The 22,416-nt window shown below is 52.4% G+C and overlaps 1 protein-coding gene across 1 annotated transcript in view; it reads left to right on the top strand.

Annotated features, from left to right (window-relative positions):
- LOC111844166 (eukaryotic translation initiation factor 3 subunit E-A-like) overlaps positions 1–22,416 on the top strand; it is a 29,307-nt gene that overhangs the window by 5,236 nt on the left and 1,655 nt on the right. Inside the window, exons 5-11 of the mRNA XM_072716917.1 lie at positions 480–584; positions 5,676–5,801; positions 6,208–6,332; positions 9,385–9,511; positions 10,409–10,510; positions 15,400–15,509; positions 20,439–20,541. Coding sequence (XP_072573018.1) covers positions 480–584; positions 5,676–5,801; positions 6,208–6,332; positions 9,385–9,511; positions 10,409–10,510; positions 15,400–15,509; positions 20,439–20,541 — 798 coding nt within the window. The remainder of the gene's footprint in view (positions 1–479; positions 585–5,675; positions 5,802–6,207; positions 6,333–9,384; positions 9,512–10,408; positions 10,511–15,399; positions 15,510–20,438; positions 20,542–22,416) is intronic.

Here is a 22,416-nt window from a genome sequence, read left to right as displayed (position 1 = left end):
GCTGGGGGGGCTGAATGACTCCCCAAGCCTCATTCTGGGGTATGTGCAGGCACTTGCATTCCATGGCGAGCTGCGGAGGGCGAGTGAATCCCACAGGCCTCCGCCAGTCCAGCCACAGGACTGTGGGGAGTCCTATATTCTCTGTAAGCCCCCCCCCCCAACAGAGACCTGACCTGCCCTGTGTACTCAGGTCACACTCGCCACCAAGCCTCTGGTCTCGTTCGCCCACTCAGGGCTGTCTGCCTGCTCGCATTAGGTTGTCGTCATGTCACAAAGGCCATCGTGTGGCTCTGAAGCCGCATCGCGTAGAACATTCTGGAAAGATTGGGTCTTCGCACTGCGTGGGCTTCGGCCGCCCCCCCTCTTGCCCCTCCCTATGCCGTCAGAGCAGCCTTTTTCAGGAAGCGTTCTCAGTGCCTTTCTCACTCGGGGGTCCAACAGGTGCCCATTAAACCCCCCACTTTTCCGTTTCCTTTCAGTTCCGCCAGGAGTACCTGGACACCCTGTACCGCTACGCCAAGTTTCAGTACGAGTGCGGGAACTACTCGGGGGCCGCGGAGTACCTCTACTTCTTCCGTGTCCTGGTAGGTGCCCCCCACCCCACTGCCACATGGTCACCCTGGCATCTCGCTCGCACACACAGGTGTTCAAGGATGGCCAATCAAATTGTCGCCCCAGGAAACGCCATCAGGGGTCTGCATTTGTGCGGCCCGCGGTCACTTGAAATTTTTTGCTGACATCTGTTAATAATAATAAAAATCAGAACGGATGATCTTGTTTCCGGCTGGCGTGCTGTCTGTAAGAAAGGTGAGCCCTCCCCGTCCTCACGCTGAGGAAAGCCCCTCCCCAGCTCGCGTTTACGAGCAGACGCTGTCAGACGAACTGCGTCCCAGAACAGGCATAAATATCCCTTTATGACGCGGCTCCTCGCTGCCAGACCTTACCGAACACCGTATATCATGAGGCACACGGAGACACTTGGCGCGTGAGAGACGCAGACTCTCAGGAATAAATCTGACGACACGCCCCTCACAAGTGTCAGAGGCCTTTTCTGCTTTTATCGTGAAAAATGAGAGCCCTGCCTGTTTTCTTCCTGATGACGTGCTGTTCACTCTCTGGCCTGTGGGCCGGGGTGCTGCCCGGCGGCTAATTGCATCTGAAGAGCGTGCGTCATGCCTCGTTTAATTCCGCGCACGTTCCTGTGAGTAACGAAACTGCAGCCGCCGGAGCCCTAGGGCTTTGCTTTTACCGGAATGTGCTCTCCGTCTGGACTCGGTAATCCGTCTTTTTTCCTGGGAGTTGGGGCTGTCAGGGTGACTCTGCAGATGACATGTCGGTTATGGTTTGGTAGCCGAAGGGTCACGTGACATGGAAAACGGGACATGTCTGCTCCTGATAAGGAAAATGTCCCGGTCTGGACTTGAACAGTGAGGACCATAAACACTCAGCTTCGCTTCGTCTTCCTTTTTGTCACTAGGCAGAGCTGATGTTTCCATTTTAAACATTCGCATTTATTCATTCATCTGACTCTTATCCGGAGCAGCTTACGCTCGAGAGAGTGGTTACGGTTCCTCTGCTCTTTTTGGGATTTGAACCTGTGACCTTTGTGTTGTTAACCCACTGCTCTACTGGTTGAGCTACAGTAGCTATCTTGCCCCGACTGCTTTGGCATGTTTTCAGGGCTCATCCTTACTCGGAAGCGGCCCGGCGGCACGGCGGCCTTTAGAGGGAGGTGATTGCGGTTCAGCCCGAGTGCTGGCGGGATCCGCTTTACATGTCTGCTCTTAGTGCCCCCTCCATAAACAAAGGGCTCATTGCTGGGCCCCCAGGAGTGAGCGAAAGACAAACCACGGGGTGTCAGGGTTGAGGGCCTGGCGACGGGCGGTCCGTGAGATTTGACCGCGGTGGGGGGGGGGCTCCTGGAGACTGCAGGTGGCGTAGCGGCTTAGGAACCTGACATTTCGGTCGAGGAACTGGCGGGTACCAGAAAGACTGTGCTGTCGTATCCTGTAGCCATTTAAAGGGTCCAGTCATTAAATATTTGTCCAGTAATCTCTTTTACCCTGTGTGTGTGTGTGTGTGTGTGTGTGTGTGTGTGTGTGTGTGTGTGTGTGTGTGTGTGTGTGTGTGTGTGTGTGTTTTAAAGGCCAGCCTTCGCAAGCTCAGGATGCTTATTACTACTGGGAACTTCGACTTCTAAAAAATTCTTTTCTTATCTGACCCACCCCTGTGGTGTGGCTTTGAAAGAAGATAGATTCTTTGCAAATGGACTGAATCGAATCACTGACGCGTCTGTAGTCACGATTCCCCGAGAAAGGCAGACATGGCCATTTCCCTCAGCGTTCCTCAGTTGAAAGATCCGCCCGCCAGCCCTTTGGGACACTCAGTTTGCGCTTGAGCGGAGCTGCCTGCAGGTGGCATGGTGGTTAAAGCACTGCAACGGGGCCAGATCCAAAAGCGGTGCGGTGTGGTGAATGAGAACAGCTGCTGCTGGCGACGGGCTGGTCGGGCCACGGCGAGCGGAGCCGCGTGATGTGACGCTCCGGCTGGGCCGCGGCGAGCGGAGCCGCGTGATGTGACGCTCCGGCTGGGCCGCGGCGAGCGGAGCCGCGTGATGTGACGCTCCGGCTGGGCCGCGGCCAGCGGAGCCGCGGCACTCTGTATGTTCTGCAGAAGAGCCCCCACTGGATTCCATTGTATCGGATTCGCGATTCCTTTGTCCGCGGGCGGTTGCTGACCCGCAGATCTCAGGCGACCCGGACAGCACCAACCTTCTTGAGGCTGCACGGAAAATATGCCTCATCGATGTGAATCCCGTGCAGAATTTATTTGCCCGTCCTGGACCCCCTCCCCCCCCCCATTTTCACAAACCACCTCCCTGTAATGGTGGGGGGTGGGTGGGGGTATGGGGTCCTTGACTCTCAGTACCCGGTAGAGTCCTTCAGGATGAAGTGGGCCCTGCAAATCCATGGCCAGAGGTCCAGTTACTTGGCTATGTGAAAAGAGCAAGTTGTTCGTTTCGCTGGCTAGTGCAGGGATTGGATGTTGGGAATGAAGATCGAGTGCCCTGTCGGATTTCCAGCACAGTAAATTTATTGTTGCTGGTCAGTCAGCGAATGTGCCTCTCGCGGACAAATGGAAACTCAAGGTAACCTCTGGAAAAGCCAGGTATTAAAACTATTCTAGCATGGCCTTCGTGGAAAGCGGGCCCAGCGGTAATGACATGGAGTTTCTCCAGAAAAAAAAAAGGCAGAATAACAAAACAAACACTTTTTAGAAATAAAGCGGTGACCTTTTTATTGGCAGGAGAGGGCATTTTCCCTGTGTCGATCGCTCTTAGAAGTTCCATATTTCCGAAGCTTGTTTGGACACGGTCAGATGGCAGCCCCGATCAAAAGGCCCCACTGTTCATCTCGTCAGTCAGTCCGCCTAAGAGCTGTCAGCCGGCCGGCTCCGTGACGGGCTGACAACAAACCCCGATTTTAAAATATGGAAACCGGATTGCAGCTAATAGTCGGAACGTCCAGCTTTGACGATTTATGCACCGTTTATGTAACTAACTTGGAAAATAACGAGGCTGGTAATTTAGGAGTGTGAGAGGTGGGGGTGGAGGGGGGGCGTGTAAGGGGATACAAAGAGATGTAAAGATCATGCTTGGTTTCCTTTCTTAGGATGTCTTTTTATAGTGCTGGGCCAGAGACACCTTAAATTCCCTAAAAACCCCGGATTGTGTTTCCTCGAGCCACTAAGACTGCAGTCGGCTTAAGGCTGGATCTCGGAGAAGGTGCTGTGGGAACAGAGGGGTATGAAGCCTCCTGCCCTTCTCACACCGCTCCTCCAGCTCTGTGGAAAAAGATTCGTTAAACTTTAGCAGATATTGTTTGATTATAGATGATTCTAACACAGCAGGTGGCAACGACCTTTAGACTCGGGGTCTGAGGGCTTTGTAATGATGGGTGATTTATCCAGAGAGAGAAGGTCGTGGCATTAATGCTTGTAACGTAAGGGGACCTTCTGCTCTGGGTTGGCATCATCCGTTTTCCTCTGAAGTGTTGCGGTATCTATAGCGACAGCCCGCAGAATAAGTGTGGGGGCGAGAGCCTGGGGGCCAGAGCCTGGGGGCCTCTCGTGTTGTGCCGTAAATCTGCTCCCGAACCAGCAGGTTTCAAAGCGAGTTTCAGAGGCTCCTGGATCTGGGGAGCTTAGAAACATGCCTGAGGGGCTGTGAAGCCTGGGTCTGACGGTGTCGGTCTTATGAGGGGGTGGGGGCTCTGTGGCTGCCCTGTTCACACGGCCATGAGATGTGAGATGCAAGCTCATCTGTCTCTTTGGGGCAGGGGTGCACATTTCTCGCAGGATCAGCCAAGCATTTGTGCAGTAATGATTTTGTGCAGTAAAGAAAGGTAATTCGTTAAGATTTGGATTGACCCATCTACGCTGAACTCGTGGGTTTTCTGGTCACTTGTTCCCAGGGGCTTCCGGTGCTTCCTGTTATCAGGGATTCCCTGAGCTGGGGCTTCCCCAAACGCTTCTGTCCCTCGCACCGACTCGCTGTCCTCTGTGATGCATGTCCGTCGTACTGTAGCTCAGGTGTGTCGGGTTCGGTTCTAATGCAGATGATCCCTGTGGTCTTGGAGTCGCTCTCGTCTGACACACCGGCTTTAATGACCCTCGTTGATCAAAGGGGGTGACACATGTGTTTGCAACTACAAACACCAGTGCACTTCATTAACCCCCCCCCCCCCCCCCCCAGGAAGACAGGGGCTCTCCTTTGAGGGGGCACGTCGCTGGGGTCAGCGTGGGGACAGAAGAATCCTGAGGCTTCTCCATGACTACAGCTGCCTCACGCCAAGTGCCGACCATGTGGTCCTGGCTCTGCCCAAACCACCCCCCTCCCACCCCGCCAGCGTTCAGGGAAGGCCAGGCGGCCTGGTTCCCAAGTCGCGAACCAAGAACCTTCCACACCTGAGTGCTTGAGAACCCTACCCAAGGCCTGGGAGTGCAGAATAATAACGCCATGAGACAGGCTCACGTGAGACGTGCTCAACCTAACGATGGTTTTCTGTGTAAAGGATTCTCCGCGTGACCAAGCAGACTGGCCAGATCAAGGCACGGAGCTGCTGAAGTTTGCAGGACTTGTACCTGGAGCAGATCCTGTTCCAGCCGGCATCTCGGGGATACGGACAAGGCGATCGGCAGTGTGTCAGGGCCGCTCGGCCTGGTGCAGCACATGAGGCTGGATGCGCTTTCGCCCCTCCGCCAGCTCATGGGATCATGTAGTTTAATTTGTTTTCTCCATCTAAATAAACGCTGGAGTATTGGGACCAGAGTGGGTCGGTGAGGCAGAGTGACTGCCTGTCCTCTCGGCTTTGCCTGGGGGGGGCACAGTCGGAGCATCGATACCATTCGATCTCTGAAGCTTTGCAGGGTGAAATAGGAAATCTATTCTGCAGGCCGACGTTGACAAAGTCCAGTGCAGACTCCTGTGTGAAGATGCAGGGCCGGGGTTCGGCTGATCGGCGGCTCTTTGTCTGCCCCTAACGCCTGCGAAGGCACACTGTTTACGCGCACGGCGCCGATCGCCCCCCTTTGTGAACCGGAGCCTGCGAGCTGCGGCTCGCCGCTGCATCGCTGCACCTGGGGACTCAGCTCTGCGGCGTCCCGCCTTGTTTCAGGTTCCCGCGGCCGACAGGAACGCCCTCAGCTCGCTGTGGGGGAAGCTGGCCTCTGAGATCCTGATGCAGAACTGGGAGGCGGCTATGGAAGACCTGGGCCGGCTGAGGGAGACTGTCGATAACAATGTGAGCACTGGGGCCTGTCACCTGACACTGCAGGCCGGCTTCCTTACATAGGCCCTCTATCGACTGCCTTTCTGTCAAGCTTACGGTTTCTCCTCCTGCCCCATGCACACACACACACTCTCCCTCTCTCTCTCACACACACACACACACTCTCTCTCTCTCTCATGCACACACACTTAGATTCTTGAGCTGTCATATATCAGGTTAAAATTGTAATTGGAGAGGGCCTTAGGGGTTGGGGTGTTTATTTTTACTTGGGTGGGGGGAGGGCATGCTTACTGTCTTGTTTTCATTATTTATAGGTCACATGAATGTATTTGGGATACTTCATACATCTGTATCATTACTGTTCTTGTAGTAGTTCAGCATTTCCAGTTGGGCCTGAGATGTGTGCATTCCCTCCCAGTCGGTGAGCTCCCCCCTCCAGTCGCTCCAGCAGAGGACCTGGCTCATCCACTGGTCCCTCTTTGTGTTCTTCAACCACCCCAAAGGCCGGGACAACATCATTGAGCTCTTCCTGTACCAGCCACAGTAAGTACAGCCCAAATCCAGGGAGGGGGGAGGGGGGAGGGCTGTCGCTGTCAACGGGGTTAGGCTGGACAGAGGCTCACTGGCTCTTCTGTTGAGGCCATAGTTCTCTCAGATGAAAATGCACTTACGGCGTCGGAGAACCCAAAGCCACCACTGGAAGCTCTCCCCCCTTCCGTCTTCCGACTTACTCGTGCTCCTCCTCTGCTTCTCATCTATGACTGATCAGCCCGCAGCCCATTGGTGTACCTGTGAAAAGCAGCCCCTCTGCCCCAGGTGATCAGATTCACTGGCCTTCAGCCCTCTGAGAGGATTTCTAATGAGATTTGAAAGGGTCTCAGATCCGGAAGCGTGTTTCTGAGCTGTTAGGGGCCTTTGGTGTGTAAGAGGAACCCCACACGCCCCCCCCCCCCCCCCCGCCAGGTACGGAAATGTAATCCTCAGGAGTGGATTGAGATGAAGTCTTATAGGGGCTCCAGCTCCCAAGAGGCCTTGTGTTAATCTTCCTTCTCTCCCAGTTTTTTTTGTTCTTGTACATAATGAAATGGTTCAGAAGTTCTCCTCCCTATGTGTCTTGTTGAGAGCACAGTGGGTGGCTTTGGAGAAATGGACCACAAGCTTACAGAGAGTCTCTGACTCTGCTGGTTTGGGCCAGCATGTGCTAATGAGTGTCCATCTGACAGTGCTGCTCCAGTGTTTGGTGTGAAGTGCAGTGATTCCGACCGCAAAAGGGCTGTTTGTGCAGGGCTTATCTCAGCGAAAGTCGAGTACACTCTTGGAATGGATGTTTCTGCCCTTGTGATGTGGGGCACTTCCCTGTGAGGTTTAATTTTGTCACAAAGAGAAATGGAATTACTGTTGAAGTTGTACGCTAATTATTTGCCCCGTGTGGGTCTCCCGTGGGGCCCCCGCCCCCGTGTGGGTCTCCCGTGGGGCCCCCGCCCCCGTGTGGGTCTCCCGTGGGGCCCCGCCCCCGTGTGGGTCTCCCGTGGGGCCCCGCCCCCGTGTGGGTCTCCCGTGGGGCCCCGCCCCCGTGTGGGTCTCCTGTGGGCCCCCCCCCCCCCCGTGTGGGTCTCCCGTGGGCCCCCCCCCCCCCCCGTGTAGGTCTCCCGTGGGCCCCCCCCCCCCCCCCCGTGTAGGTCTCCCGTGGGGCCCCCGCCCCCCGTGTGGGTCTCCCGTGGGGCCCCCGCCCCCCGTGTGGGTCTCCCGTGGGGCCCCCGCCCCCCGTGTGGGTCTCCCGTGGAGTGTCTCAGTGTCTATTCACTCAAGCTGGATGTTTCTCCTGCCTGTGGCTTTCATTGGACCCTGTTCTTCTATCTCACCCATTGAAGGCATCATCTGACTTCATTGGTCAACAATGAATTTGCTTCTTATTGTGGCCTTTTGGACGACTTTGAACAATCAGTTCCAGGGCGCCTGAATGTGGCGCTTTGTGTGTCTGCGGAAGGTGAGGTTCTGAGGGAGCCGTTTGTGACCCTATTGGGTGCGTAACACATTGTTTCATTTAGTGTGGAGTAGTAGGTTTATTTTTAGATTGTTTTGGGAGGTGGGGGCATTAAGAGTGAGCCTTCATCCTGTGGTGTGTTTGTTGTGGTTTCCCAAGCAACGTTCTTTTGTGGGGGGGGGGGCTTCCAATGTCAATTGGCGGGGGGGGGGGGGGGGGGCGTAGCTTCCGGTGAGTGGTAGAACACATGACTGCCTCATGTGGGCCTAAGGCATCCCACAAATCCCGTCTCCCTTTATTGGGGGAAGGGGACAGGTACAAAATTGGCATAGTGGTGGCCACAGGCCCCCACCCCTTCGATGGCGCGCTGTGGAAAGCCCCTCAGGGAGGGGGAATGCTGCTTTTCTCAATTCACTTCGTTCGGCCTGACATTTGCTGTGAGACTCTCCTCCACCATTAAGGACAAACATGGTAATGACAGAGTGCCGCTGAGGAACCTGCGGAGCGAACGGAGAGCTTTACCCGGGACGCCTGCTTGAAGATTGGGTGTCGGCGGTGGGCTTTAAGTCCAAGGGCAGCTCAGGGGACAATATTGTCACCAGATGACCTATGATGTAGGTGCAAATGGGAAAGATGATACTTCAGTAATGCTATCCACGCGCTTGCAGAATGGATGCCGAGTTCTGTTTGTTTTACCCCCCCACCCCCCCATGCATCGCGATGAAACTGGAACTGTCCCCCCACCACCACCACCACCACTCCAGCCTTTTTCCAAATGTTTGAGGGACAGATAGTGAGAGAGGGATGGAGAGAGAGAGATGGAGAGTGAGTCCGCCTTCTCCTTCATCACTACCTCCTCAGAAGTTCAATTTAGCTGCTCGTGGGACGACTTTATTGTAGCCTGGGGTTTGAAAATGAGTGTGTTTGTACTCGGGGAGACAAGGGAGCATTTGATCCTTGTGAATCAGATAGGTGGCCATGACTCACTCTTTGGGGGGGGATCAGTTAATTAGGAGTGCGTCGTGGAGCATTGCGGGGGCTGGCCAGGGCAGGGAGGAATGTCACCGCTTCTGTTTTTAGCCTTTGCGCTGAGACCCCGCGAGGCCTCCTGATCAAGCACTTCCGGCTCAGAAAATGGGCCCCAGCACTCGCGTCCCCCACGCGTGACTTCTCCTGTCGGGGTGGGGGGGGGATGGCGGATGTGAGGGGTGTTACGTGCCCATTATCGCCTCCGCACGGACGTTCCGGGGATTCCCTTGTGCTGTTTTTAAGGTAAATGGTGGCACTCGGAGTACCGGACGGCTTCCCATTCTCCAGTAGGCACTGAAAATCGGCTGTTCATGTGTGGATGGAAAAAACAAGTGGGCAGGTCTCTCGGTCTGAGCTATAATCCATCAGTACGTTCCAGAAAACCCCCCACCAATTTGCTAAAGAAGGCTTGTCCCAATAAACATCTGAGGTCCTCAGTAATCTCATTCAGGTTCTGATGAAGTTCTGATGGACTTGTTCTTCTTGAGGAGTTTCACATGGGTTAGAGGTCCAGTGGTAAGTGATGAAGCCACGAGCTGTTGACCCACCTCAGCACCTGTCGTTATGTTCCCCTACTGTCAGGTACCTCAACGCCATCCAGACCATGTGTCCGCACATACTGCGCTACCTGACCACGGCGGTCATCACCAACAAGGACGTGCGCAAACGCAGACAGGTGCTGAAGGATCTGGTCAAGGTCATCCAGCAGGTACTGGGGACTGTCATATCTGCCCTCTACAGTTGGTGGGAGGGGCAGGGTCTGTAGCAGGCGTTGCTCATTCTGGAATATTCCAGGAGCTTTCTGGGTGGTTAGCTGGAGAGATGGATACACCTTACTTTTACTTTCTGATTTGCGATTACAATAATAATAATTACTTTTATTGTTGCCCATGGGCAATACTTTTATTGTTGCCCGTGGGCAATACTTTTATTGTTGCTCTTTGTAGAGTAAGCTGTCTGTGAAGGGCAGCCTCCTATTGGGGGCGCCCAGGGAGCTGGGGGTTATGGGCCTTGCAACAAGGACCTGCAGACGCGCTGAGGCTGGGTTTGAACCGGCGACCTTCTGATTATAGGCACACAGGCTTAGCCAACTGGGCCACGCTCTGCCCCCTATTCTTGCGTAGACACGGTGAGAGTCAGCTGCCGTCCAGCAATCCTGGAGCAGGTGAGGTTAAGACCCAGCAGTAATAAGGTTACTCTGCCGACCATGGGATTGGAAGCCATGACCTTTCAGGCGCAGGCATGGATGCTGTGACTTGAGCTGCATAGGACTCCTCTTGTGATGGACGCCCGTGGTCTGTCGATATCTCGCCCTAAGACCGGCCCTGTCGCCCGCAGCCTGATTGCGCTTGCTGCCCTGCTCTTGATGGGCATGCCTGGCACCCTCCCCGAGCGGCAGCGCGCCCTCCTCCGCTTTCTTGTTTATCGGTATTTATTCCCAGCGCTTGCCCTCATGCGGCACTGTTTGGATTCGTACCCTTTAAAATGACCTCTTATTGACCACCGTGCAGAAGAAAGCGCTGCTATAGTTTCAGGGAACTGTAACTCTAACTCCCCTGTTTTTGTTTTTTTTTTTTTGCATTCTGTGTCTCTTACCTTCCTCCAGGAGTCCTACATGTACAAGGATCCGATCACGGAGTTTGTGGAGTGCCTCTACGTCAACTTTGACTTCGACAGCGCGCAGAGGAAGCTGAGGGAGTGTGAGTCGGTATGTCTCGTTTTCTTGTCATTATTCGTTCTCCTCCACGTAGGGTTGCAAAATCCTGGAACTTTGTCCTTTAATTCCCATATATCCCCTTCAATTCCCATGGAAAGTTTCCAGTTTGGAATATTTCCAAAATTCCCCATGGAATGGAAAGTTTCTGGAAACTTCTGGCTTTTCAACCCCCCCCCCCCATGTAAGGTGGTCACTGCACGCACCCCAGTGGTTCTGTGCACCTGATTTATCCACAATGCGATTAAAAACTTTTTACCTTGGGACAGGCCTACATTTTTATAAAAATGCAACCAAAAAACAAAAAATTCCAAAAGTCTCGTATTTCCTTTGGTTACTTATGGTTAAGGTTGTCATAGTTGTGATTCTGGCTATGCCCATAGAAATGAACAGATATTCATATCATAAAGATATGAATTTGTGGACTGTGTGTGAGCGTGGGTGCCCGCTCGCCCGCCCGCCTGCCCGCTCGCGCGTGTCGGCTGAGCTCGGGTCACCAGCTCGGAGGGAGTAAACAGCGTGAGTCATCACAGGGGCCTCGGGGGGCACCGTGCACTGCAGCCCCACCCCCCCAGCCTGTGGTATGGTAATTGACGGGAGAGCGTCCTCTTTGTCACCTCCTGAGTCATCGTCCGTCCGAGGGACACTTCCCTGTCACAGATCAGATGACAGCAAGGCTTTCAGGCCTAGTTAAAGATCGAGTCGTCTGCGGTCACAGCTGCTCATGCTGATAGTGCAGGACCCTGGGGGGGGGGGTGGTACTCTGTTCATGCCACTGTATGGCCTGCATGCGAGCGTGATGGAGTGGGAGGGTGAAAGTGGTTACGGGGTGCAGCAGCCAGCAGGAGCCCGTCTAACATCCCCCAGAGGGACTCGAGGAGGGTGAAGGCGGCTCTCTCTCTCCGGCAGCTTGTGCTCTGAACAGCCTCATCACAGCGGCACGATGTGTCTGAGAGCACAGAGCTTCGGGTGGTTTAGTGCGCCCTGTGATTTTCATTTTGGGACAAAATGGCTAGATGGTGCTCCACCCCTCCCCACCGTTTCCTGTTAGGTATGATGGGTAATGAGTGCCTTCCAACTTACTATTAGGGACTTGCTGGATAATCATTGCCTCCCGCCTTCCATTTTAGGATCATTATGGGCAATGAGTACTTTCTGGCCTCCTTTTTGGGACATGATGGATAATGAGTCCTTTCTGGCTTCCCGTTTGAGGCATGATGGGTAATGAATCCTTTCCGGCTTCCTGTTTGAGGCATGATGGGTAATGAGTCCTTTCCGACTTCCTTTTTGGGTCACTATGGGTAATGAATCCTTTCTGGCTTCCTGCATGAGGGATGATGGGTAATGAATCCTTTCTGGCTTCCTTTTTGAGGCATGATGGTTAATGAGTGCTTCCTGGCTTCCTGTTTAGGGCATGGTGGGTAAAACGGCCCCCCTCTCCCCCTGGCTTCCTATTTGGGGCATGATGGTTAAGAGGTTCAGACAGGGGGGGAAATTATTCCAACCAACGCCAAGGAAGGAGCTGCTGTAACCACTGTTATTTTATGACATTCGCGCTGCGGCATGCGCTGCGGCATGCGCTCACAGCTGCGCCTTTTGGACTTTGCACTTGCGTCTGTTTCTGCTTCATTTAATTTTTAAGAAGAAAAATAACTTTGAGGCTTTCTGTTGGTATTGGCTCATAATTAAACTCAGGCCCAGAATCTGTCAGACCGCTCAAAGCTGTTTCACCTTACGTTTAGTGAAAGAAGGATGTGTTTATTTTTCACTGCATTTCTTGCACAAGCATTGGTTTTGTTTTGAACAAAGTAAAATCTCTATGATTTTCATTGAACGTGTTTGCAGGTGCCCGTTCCAGGAACGGGAGTAGATAAGCCGAAGTGTGGACTGAGATTCAGTGACCCAGAGCAGACGGTCTAACTGTGAAGTGCAGAGCTCCAGTGCATGCTCTGCGCCGATGTGGGACTGTGGTACTCGCTGTGGTTTGTGAGCAGCCTGCATCTCCCAGATCGCAGAGGGGAGGAGGCTAGCAGGTGTCTCCCCAGGCCCGCGTGCTGCGCTTACGCTTCCTGACAGCCCGTTTCTGCCTTTGCTTTCTGGATGCAGCCAAGGGTCATTCGGATTCGCCTGATGATTTAATAATTTAAACCTGCTGGGACAGTGTGCCGACATAAAAGTATAACTGTTGGCTTTTTGGCCACTTTTCATCTTTGTTTTTTCACGATAAACGCCTGGAATGAGGAACATCTGGCCCGATTAAACGATCTCTCACAGACGTAAATGTTTATAAATCTTGTCAGTGGTTTTTCTCTGAGGCTCTCATTTGGTTGTCTTTTTTTGTCCCTAATATAAAAGGTCTGCTGCTTTTAGCCGTGACGGAAACTCTAACTGGACTAATTTTCCTCGTGTGTCTTTTGCTTGCTATGCCAGACACTTGCTTGCAACAAAAGGCACCAGAATCGAACCTGGGTTTTCTTGGTGTGGATTCCCAGAAGGCCTTCCCTGTGTGCTGGTCTTAAACGACCAGAGAAGATCCTGAAAAACAATAAATTTGAGACCCCGTGCGCATCGCCCCCCAGTACACGCCCCCACGCACGCTCCTTGCCAGAGATTGAGTAATCTCCGCTTGTCTATAAATTTTGCGAGCTGTTAAAACAGCTAAACAAACTTTCGACTTCCGGTATGGCTGCTTCCTGTACTCGGAACCAGGACGGTCCCGTTCTTATCTGGGAATTAGAGTCAATGGTTTCCTGTGTACCTGACCAGACCCATCCTTATCTGGTAATAGATGTGCAGCATTTCGTTCCACCCTGCTCAGCTCTGCGTTTGCCTGGGTTTGTGGTCTGGGTCGTTCTGCGTAGACTCATATGAAAATTTGTAACAGGATCCTATGCAGGAATGGCACTGGTGCACAGATCTCAGGGATGAACCCTGATAATCTCGTAATGGTCCTGCTGAGACCTTTTGATGAGGGTTCTGATCAATCTTTTGGGTTCTAGTAAAAACCCCTGGTGACAGAAGCCATAGGATATGGGGGGGGGTTTGTATGGTAATAGTTTTTAAGTGCATTTTTACTTTAGCACTGTATGTGCACTAAAAACAGAGGAGACTGTGTACCAGCATATCCCATAATCCCTGCTGGCGTCTCTCCATTTCCAGAGCTCATTTAGTCACTTAGTACTGTGTGTAGAGTCATTGACTCACAGGAAAATCCACACAAGCACTGTGAGAACAAGGCGACAGGCCTGGATTCGAACCCGTGACCCTGGAGCCACGAGATGACGCGAGCCTACTGAGTCACTGTGCCCCTCTGCCCGCCTTCGGGCAGCTCAAATAAAGAGCGTCTAAGTGTGTCCTCGCACTGAGTGGGATAACGTTTAATTTGATAGCTGGAAAATGCTGGAAGGCCACGTTTCCCCGGGGGATGTCCTTTACAGTAAATTACCGTGCACGGAGCGGCAGCGAGGGTCATTACGTGAGGAATGCCGTGGTGAACACCGTCACCCTCCTCTGCTCACCATTCCTGTAATAGCCTGAGTCGGGTGGCGGTGGGGGGCAGCTCTGCTCTTATTCCTCTCCCTGCCGTCACAATGGCCCCTTATTGTCCCTGAAGGTGTAGCGCGGAGCGGTCAGACCGCAGCTGTCGCCGTTGGGCCCGGCCACATGTGTCTGCCATAAGCGGCACCGTCTGTCTTCGCTTGTGTGTTTTCCTCTTTGCTGTTTGGGCAGATGTGCTAAAGAAACCCCACTATGGCCCCCGGGTGCGAGGGGCCGCTCTGTGTTCCTTGAGCGCCCGCCCGCGTATCTCTCTCCCCGTTCCGCATGAGCGTGATCGCAGCACTTAGATCGTGCGGGTTTATCAGCGGGAGATAAGCGCCTTTGCAGCTAAGACGCTCGCTGCGCGATAGCGACGGCTAGCGGGGCTGCGGTGAGATAGGAGTTCAGAGCGGGAGAGAGACGGGCCTCTCATAGGACGCCTACGGCAGAATGGGCGGCACAAGCCAGCCGCTGTGATCCGCTGGCCCGCGTGCGGTGTCCGGCAGCCAGCCGCTGTGATCCGCTGGCCCGCGTGCGGTGTCCGGCAGCCAGCCGCTGTGATCCGACATGTGGTGTCCGACATGGGTGTACCTTTTTAGCCTGCTGTTACTGGCGGAGGTCGCCATGCCGACCGCCTGTCCCCTGTGTTTTTACGCGGGTTTTCTGCCCGGTGACACGTCAGGGTCGATTATAGCCGAGCACGGCGGGAGTCTCGGCTCGACGGTCACGGGTTCGCGTTAAAAGGCCGATCCCGCTCCCAGCGCGAGATGCGCAGCGATAAGTCATGGTCTCTGAGGCCGATCCAGCCGATTTTCCCCCCCCCCCCCCCCCCCCTTTCATGTGGGGATAACGGAATTTGAAGATTGCGGTTTAAGCGGAGTGCTGAGCGTGGCCCAGGATTCCTGTAGATAGGTCTTTAAGCTGAGTGCCAGAGTAAACCACTTTATGGCTTAAATGTGGTGAGAATGGCTGCTTTACCGTCCTGCAGAACAGTGATAACTTCAGTTTCTACTTTTCGGTTGTAATTTGCTTTCGGTTTCGGTGATTTGACTTTTCCCGCAATTGAACCCAATGGCTTCCTGACTTGAAAGTCCGGCGGGTCGTTCGGCAAACCTGCCACCGCGAGTCTTTTACGGTGGTTTTTGACTGATCCTTTCCAAAAAAAAATAAAAATAATAAAACATCAGAATGAGTGATGCTGTAATGATCATTACAGGATGGGCTTGAGCTTTCCCTTTAGTTCTGCTTTGACTCTGCGGGGGGGGGGGCTTCGGGGGGGGGATGTGTGTGAGAAACAGGTCCTGGGGACTGACGGGTAAATGAAGTTTGTTTTTCTCCTCTTTCAGGTCTTGGTGAACGACTTCTTCCTCGTGGCCTGCCTAGAGGACTTCATCGAAAACGCCCGGCTTTTCATTTTCGAGACCTTCTGCCGGATTCATCAGTGCATCAGTATCGGGTGGGTGCGCCCCCCCCCCCCCCCCCCCAACCTCGACAAGCGTCGTCACCTGCTCCTGATGCATCAGTAGGAGGCTGATCATCCTCCTTCAGCCAGACCTTGATTAAAATTGCATCTGTCTTGGCTTGACTTGCAACCCTCTGCTTCGTCATGAACTGACAGACCGTTTTCGCACCGAGGCAGAAATCTGAAGTGTAAGTGAGGCTGTGAAGCGCGTAGTCGCTGGTGTCTGACCCCCCTGCCGTGCAGCTTTGGCTTCTTTTGGGTCTCAGTGTCTGTCTGTGTCCATAGACCCAGCTGGCAGGTGTTTGCTGATTTCCAGCGGCCTTGGATTGGCTTCTGCTGCCCGGCACAGTCCCTTCAGCAGTCCTGCAGAGGAGACTCCGACCCGTTCTGCCTTTTTAAAAATTAGTCGCGTCCGTGTGGAATTCGGCTTGGACGCCGACCAAAACCGAGAGACTTTGCTGATGCTAATTATTTTGTGCTTGGGGATGGAAGAGAGAGATTAAAGTAATTGTCTGTAATTAAGAGGGAAAGTCGACCACAGGCAGGCGCTGCATGCAGATGGGTTAAGGAATCCGCCAGCGTGACACTAGGGGGACGGATCCATGGCCGGGGTGAAGGGGGGTCAGTGAAGGGGGGTCAGGCGCCCCCATGCTGGCACAGCTGCGTATCAGGTGAACCTCTTCATGGAAATTACGCTTGTTGGTGTGCATCAGAATTTTATGGGCCCTCCTGATTTCTATTGAAGGATCGTTGGGGGAGGGTAACTTCGGTTTGGGGGGGTTGATCAGGCTGTTGGCTGTGGATGGTTGTATCTGTAAATAAGTATTTACTGCTGTGTTGTTTAATGGAAGGTAAGCGCATGTTTGTGGGCAAAGCCGTGCGTCACCCTGGTTGGCTTGTACAGTGGAGGCAGGTGTCTGTCTGTTTAGGTTGTGGTCTTGCGGGGCGTCTGCTTGTTTCCCGTGGTGGTCTGCTGTTGGAGCTTGTTGTGCCTCAGCAGGGGAGGTGGCCGTCGGTGGTGGGACGGATGCTCATACTTCAGCTGTCTGGCTCAGAGCGAGAGCGTTTGAAAGCCTCTTCTGTCGATGGGCTGCTCCTCCCGAATCGCAGGAAAAAGGGGGAGATTGACAATGATCTATAGCCGTCTTTGCCCTGTCACTTGGTCGCTGGCAGCCCCTTGAGGATTCCGTGATCCTCCAGTGTAACGGAGAAGCCATCTCTGTTGTACCTTTTTGTTTATGTGTTTGTCCCCTGACGGGATGCCGTTCCTTTAAAACAGAGATATCCACTGATATATGACGTGAGTGTGTGTGTGTATGCTACAGTATTTCATGTTGTAAACCCTTTTTCGCTGAGTGGGACGCCCCCTCTTCCGGGACCGGCACCCCCTCCAGCGGCATGTTTGTGTGCGTTGTTGGTGCTGCGAGCCCCGCAGTGCCAGGGGCACCGTCTGCCGTCAAGGTTGCAGTGCGGAACTCGATCGCGGCTCTGGGGAGCTTCTCCCGCAGTGGGGCTCGCATGCCGGCCCAGAAGCAGTCTGGGATTGATTTGGAGTCTGCGCTCTCCTCTCCTCTCTTGGCAGCCTCCCTGCAATGGGATCCAAATACGTGTTAAAGACCACAAAGGTTAGTGGTAACACTGAACTAGGAAGCTGAATTGTGATGTTTTTTTCGCGCCCCCCCCCCGGAATACATCTGTCAGACTGGGCTTTAGGTTAACGACAGGAAATGAAGATTCGGACGGTGAGGGAGCGGCAGTGGCATCTATGCAAGTGCCTTTTTCAAGGAATGTTACCATTTGTCATTAGTAAATTACTCCAAGCTTGTGTTCCAAGCGCTGATTAAAATGAATCCGAAGTTCATTTTAATGAGGACATTTTTACGGTTATTGGCCATGAATATTCTGCAAACTGTTTTTTTAAAGCTTGCGTTTTGCCCAGAGCACAGGCCAGTTTCAGAGCTGGAGCATAAAGTAATTGAGTTATTTTATGCAAACCGCTCATGTAAAAGAGTTTTAAGTTCAAATGTGACCCAGTGATTTAAGCCTCTCTGTAATCGTGCAACGATTCGTCTGTCTAGACTGAATTCCTTGGGTTTAAAGTCCGTTACCTGCATTCGCTTTGCACTGCAGATGTGCTGTGAGCGCTGCCTGAACCTTCTGCTGGCGGCTGGCCCAAGCTTGGGGTAACCGGCGATTATTTACGCTAAATCTGGACTAGGGACCTTCTCTGCCTCATCCTTGCGGGGAGCACTTCCTGTGAGGAAGGAGGGGAGTGTCGATTGGTCGCGCTCATTACGTGGAACCCTCTCATTTTCAGCCATCATAGAGCACAGATAAGTCATGTCCAGTGATTCCAGATAAATCTGTAAACCCTCTCTGTTCTGTCTAATGACTTATGTCATTTACTTTCTTTGGTAGAAACAGCCTTTCCTCAATACGGTCAAATCAAAGTGACGACTCTTGTGACATGGCGAGGATGAAACGGTTCAGTTGTTAAACTCCGCCAGGATAATGAAGAGAACTGCCTCTTGTGCTGATAGCTGTTTCTGGAAGTTCCTTGAAGTGCACATGTGGCAACTTAGTCAAGTGGAGTGACAATATCTGCAGCCCATCAGAGGTGGGTACGGCACTGGGAACCGGCGCCCAGTAGGGGGTTGGATATAGATACGCCCCAAGAACCATGCAGGATGCCAGTGACTTCTTCAATCCCGTAATCTAAGAATCTCGCTACCGGTGGAGCGCAGATGTCATTAATGTGAAAAGTACTGCATGATTTATTTCCCCTTTTAAATTGAATTCCAAAATTGAATTTGCTAGCGGTTCTGCCAGAGCCGCGCCGACCTCAAGCCGGAACCTGTTCAGGTGGTCTAGATCGGCTGCGCCGGCAACATGGGAACCTGTTCATGTTTTGCATTTCTGCGTCTAGCTCCTGTCTAATCCAATCCGGCTGCCCAGGTCAGCGCAGCTCGTCTCTGTCTCCTCCATCGCATGCAGGCTGAAGTTCATGGCTGCGGGGAGGAAAGGAGGCTTTGTTTTCAGGCGATTTCGGACTCAGGTTCCCAAACAAATACGTATGACCCTTGATGCAATCTCAAGGATGGGGGGGGTGAAGTGGTCTTAAACCAGCCTTGCTGGGGTCATATTCTGTTCAACAGTGGGCAAGAGTCTCCCTTGGGACAGAATGGGGGGGGGGGCTCCATGAGAGGTGACTGACCCCTCCCCCTGTACACTGCCCTCTATGCTATAGATGTCGCACATGAGTACGTTCTGGCCTGGCGCGCTGTGCCAGTCTGCGGCCACTGGCTGCCTGCCTCTTACCAGCCCCAGATTTTCAGGCACCCCCTCCCTGTTCACCCAGATCCCTGGCCCCACCCTCACTTTTCCCATTTAGGTCTCCAAGCCCCTGGGCCACTCAGTCGGCCACGCTGAAACTTCCTTTCAGACAGTGATGCAATCGTGACCTTTACTTCGGCGACTGGGGGAAGTGGCACACCATGCTTCCCAGTGCCCAACGGGCACGAATGGAAGAGTCATTTCTGTCAGTCAGGACCTGGTGAAGTAAAATAAATATTTTCAGAAATGAGGTTATTTCCAAGCGGGATGTTTTTTTTAAGAATAGTCAGCATGACGAGCGACGGCGAGGCGAACCTCCTCGCTGGCATCACGGTGACGTTCGGAGGCTCCGACCAGCGCGAGACGGACGCGGCCTGCTGGGCTGTGGCTCACAGGTCTGCTTCTCCTGAGAGCAAAAGGGAGGTTAATGGTGTGGGGCATGAGGGGATAATTAGGGGTGAACTGTTTGTATAAGCTCACAGCCATGGGTCCATGTGCACACTGACGTCTGTCTGGGTGTGTAGGTGCGCGCGGGGGGGGGGGATGGGGGGGTGTAGGTGCGCGGGGGGGGGGGGGGGGGGAGGTGTAGGCGCGCGTGCGGTAGGCATGACTTTCCAGATCCAGCCAGTGGGACGTTGGTAGTCATTAGGCCTCCAAAATGGAACGAATTCTAGCAGGAAGTGGGGGGGGGGGGGGGGGGGTTTATTGAAAATCCATGGGGAGCAGGTGACCCTCCCCCCCCCCCCCCCCCGCCTCATCAAAGAGTTACCCACCCTGCCCTTGTCTCGGCATCGAGGTGACACATCTCCCCCGACACTATCAAAGGCTGGAAATGTGGCTTCAATTTAGGGACAGGACAGAGTCGCACTGTCACAACATGAAAGCAGGAGCACTGGACTGAGGGTGCTGGTCCCCGGCTGCTCGCTAATAGGTTAGCCTGATAGCCATACATCCCCCCTCCCTGTCCCCCTGCTGCGGGGACACCTGCACTGCCCCCTTCGTCTGACTGTCCTGTCCCGAGTGCCGGCCCACTCCTGTCACTGTTGCATTTGCGTCCTCTGCTAATCCCATTCTGCCATAATCGCCGCTATGTGATAAAGCTTTTAAGTACAAAGTGTTGTGCGAACGTGATGAGAAACATCTCATCCCTACAGGAGGCAAATCATCTTTTTATTTTAACATGGGGTTTTTTTTTTTTTTTTTTTTTAAACGCTGTAAACTTTGATTTAGTGGAATGTAATTGTCATAGTCAATAAAGCTTTTATTGTCGCAGTGGAACACTAAGCAGTGTAATAGAGAATGAAACATGATTCGGGATTTGCTAGAAGGGTCTAGGTGGTTCTGTGCAGTAATGGATGCTGATTGTTTGGGTTCCTGAGTAACTTTTCTAGCATTATAGGTATAATAAACATGGCTTAAGCCCCTTTTGTGTGAATTAAGCATCTCGCTATTTAAAATTTAAAATGAAAAACACTGATAGTGATAGCAAGGAGATGCTGCCCCTCCCTCTGTTCCCACGCACCATTTCCAGCCCCCTCTGCTCCTGTCCTCCCCCCACCCCCGACTCACATAAACGCTCTCGCCTCACAGCATGCTGGCGGACAAGCTGAACATGACACCCGAGGAGGCTGAGAGGTGGATCGTCAATCTCATCCGCAACGCCAGGCTGGATGCAAAAATAGACTCCAAACTGGTGAGGTGCCCAGACGGCAGGGTGCGCGGCTCTCGAGCCGAGCGCAGCCCCGCGTCGCTGTCGCGCCGTAAATTAAAGTAACATGATACAGAATGTTACCTCTTTTTGTGAGCCAATAAAACGATCAGACACAATTGTGGTTTTGGAAGCACTGGGAAAATTTCAAAAGTAGTTCTGTTCATAATTGTTTGCAGAGCCAGTACAGATTGAGCAAATAACCTGTTGGTAGGAGGTTGGTAGTGGGATGGAAGTCCGTTATTACCCTGTGAACCTCCCACGGTGCCTTTTAAAAAAACACCCAAAAACTCTACAGTTGTGCGTAGGTAACGTACCATTTTTAGCAGGAAGGAGTAGCTGTGAGCAAAAGCCAAAAGAGATCCAACTGCGAGAGGTCTGCTCGAGGAGCGGTCCTTGCAGGGTTTCTGCAGGTCATTAAAAAGTATTAAAAGCATTAAATCAATTTAGTGGAAATTAAGGCCTTAAATAGCATTTAAAAGTCTTAAATATGATTCCTGTTGGTAATAAGTACTTTATCAGCTTTGCAATTTAAGCACAGTACTTGTTTAATTGTGGACACACGTGACACGCAGTGTATCGCTCTGCAGCAAAGACAGCTTTATTTTAGCAATTCAGTTTTACGGCCCCAGTATCTTTCAGCAAATGCAAAGCTTTGAATCACAGAATTCGATGTCCATAGGCAGAGATGCACACTAATCATTTCTGTGTGTCAAGACCTTTTACTGCATGTGCCAAATCCTGTCTATGGAAAGAGGCAATTTTCGCGTATTGAGTTGACAGCAGTTCTTGACACCTCATGGTTTTATAGATTTCTTTATGGGCATATTTTGAATAATTGGATGTTCACATGTACGTGTCACGTTCCGTAGCTGTCATGCACTGGTGGTGAATGGACCCAGTGCATTTAGTAATACGAGCAAAATATGTACATCTGAAAATCAAGTGGCGTGGATTGTCTTCCACTGTCTGTTGCCTAAAGCACGTGTGTCCCATTAAGTTTCATAATTATTAGTTTAGTTATGTTATCTCTTGCACTTTGAACAGACACACTTCGAGTATTAACTAGGTGATGTCGAAACAATTTATTTCCCTAATGCAAACCCCCCCCCCGCGGTCCTCTCAGACCCACATCCTCTATCTTTACACCCCCCCCCCCCCCCTTCTACAGGCTTTGGCGGTATCTAATTTTTTATACACTCATACCATCTATACATTATACCAAAGTATCCAGTATTTTTGATTGTCAAAAGCAATGCTATTCCGGTATTTTGAAATCTTGGCCTGGGGAGTCCCTCACGATAAATTTCACTGATCGCCTAACTAATAAAATTTGCTGGCAAGGAGGGTCAAAACTGCCTTTGTCTTCGCTATGGCTATGTGGCGCTTCTTCAGTATTGGTGCATTCTATCTCAGTATTTGATGAATTCCAGTGCATCTTCCATACAGTGCGTCCGCATAGTTTGAAAAAGATGCGTGAAACACTTCTTGTGTTACTGCACCAGTGGGCCAGCTGTATATCAAAAGCCTGTGACTGCAAACCTTACAGCAAGAAAACTGACTTTCCAATATAAAGCAGACTGTACTGTGGTATGAGTTTCGCACCACACTCAATGAAGGGAGCAGTAGGAGAGATGCGGAAACATTGGCTCTGTCCAAAATGGCTCGAAAACTAATATTTCCAGACATGGTTGCAACCAGTAACTGGAAACGACCTAGAAACCTATTGTGCGTCTGCGAGAAGTCGTCCAAGCTGGACAGAATGGGTGTTAGGGTTATGTGCAGCCCAGCCAGTAAATGAATCTTGCCTACTGTCCTGGAAGTATCCCAGAGTGAGCCGTCCTGGTTAACTCAGCTGCT

Source organism: Paramormyrops kingsleyae, chromosome 9, assembly GCF_048594095.1.
Source record: "Paramormyrops kingsleyae isolate MSU_618 chromosome 9, PKINGS_0.4, whole genome shotgun sequence".
Taxonomy (NCBI): Eukaryota; Metazoa; Chordata; class Actinopteri; order Osteoglossiformes; family Mormyridae; genus Paramormyrops; species Paramormyrops kingsleyae.
This window is presented reverse-complemented; position numbering and strand designations above follow the sequence as displayed.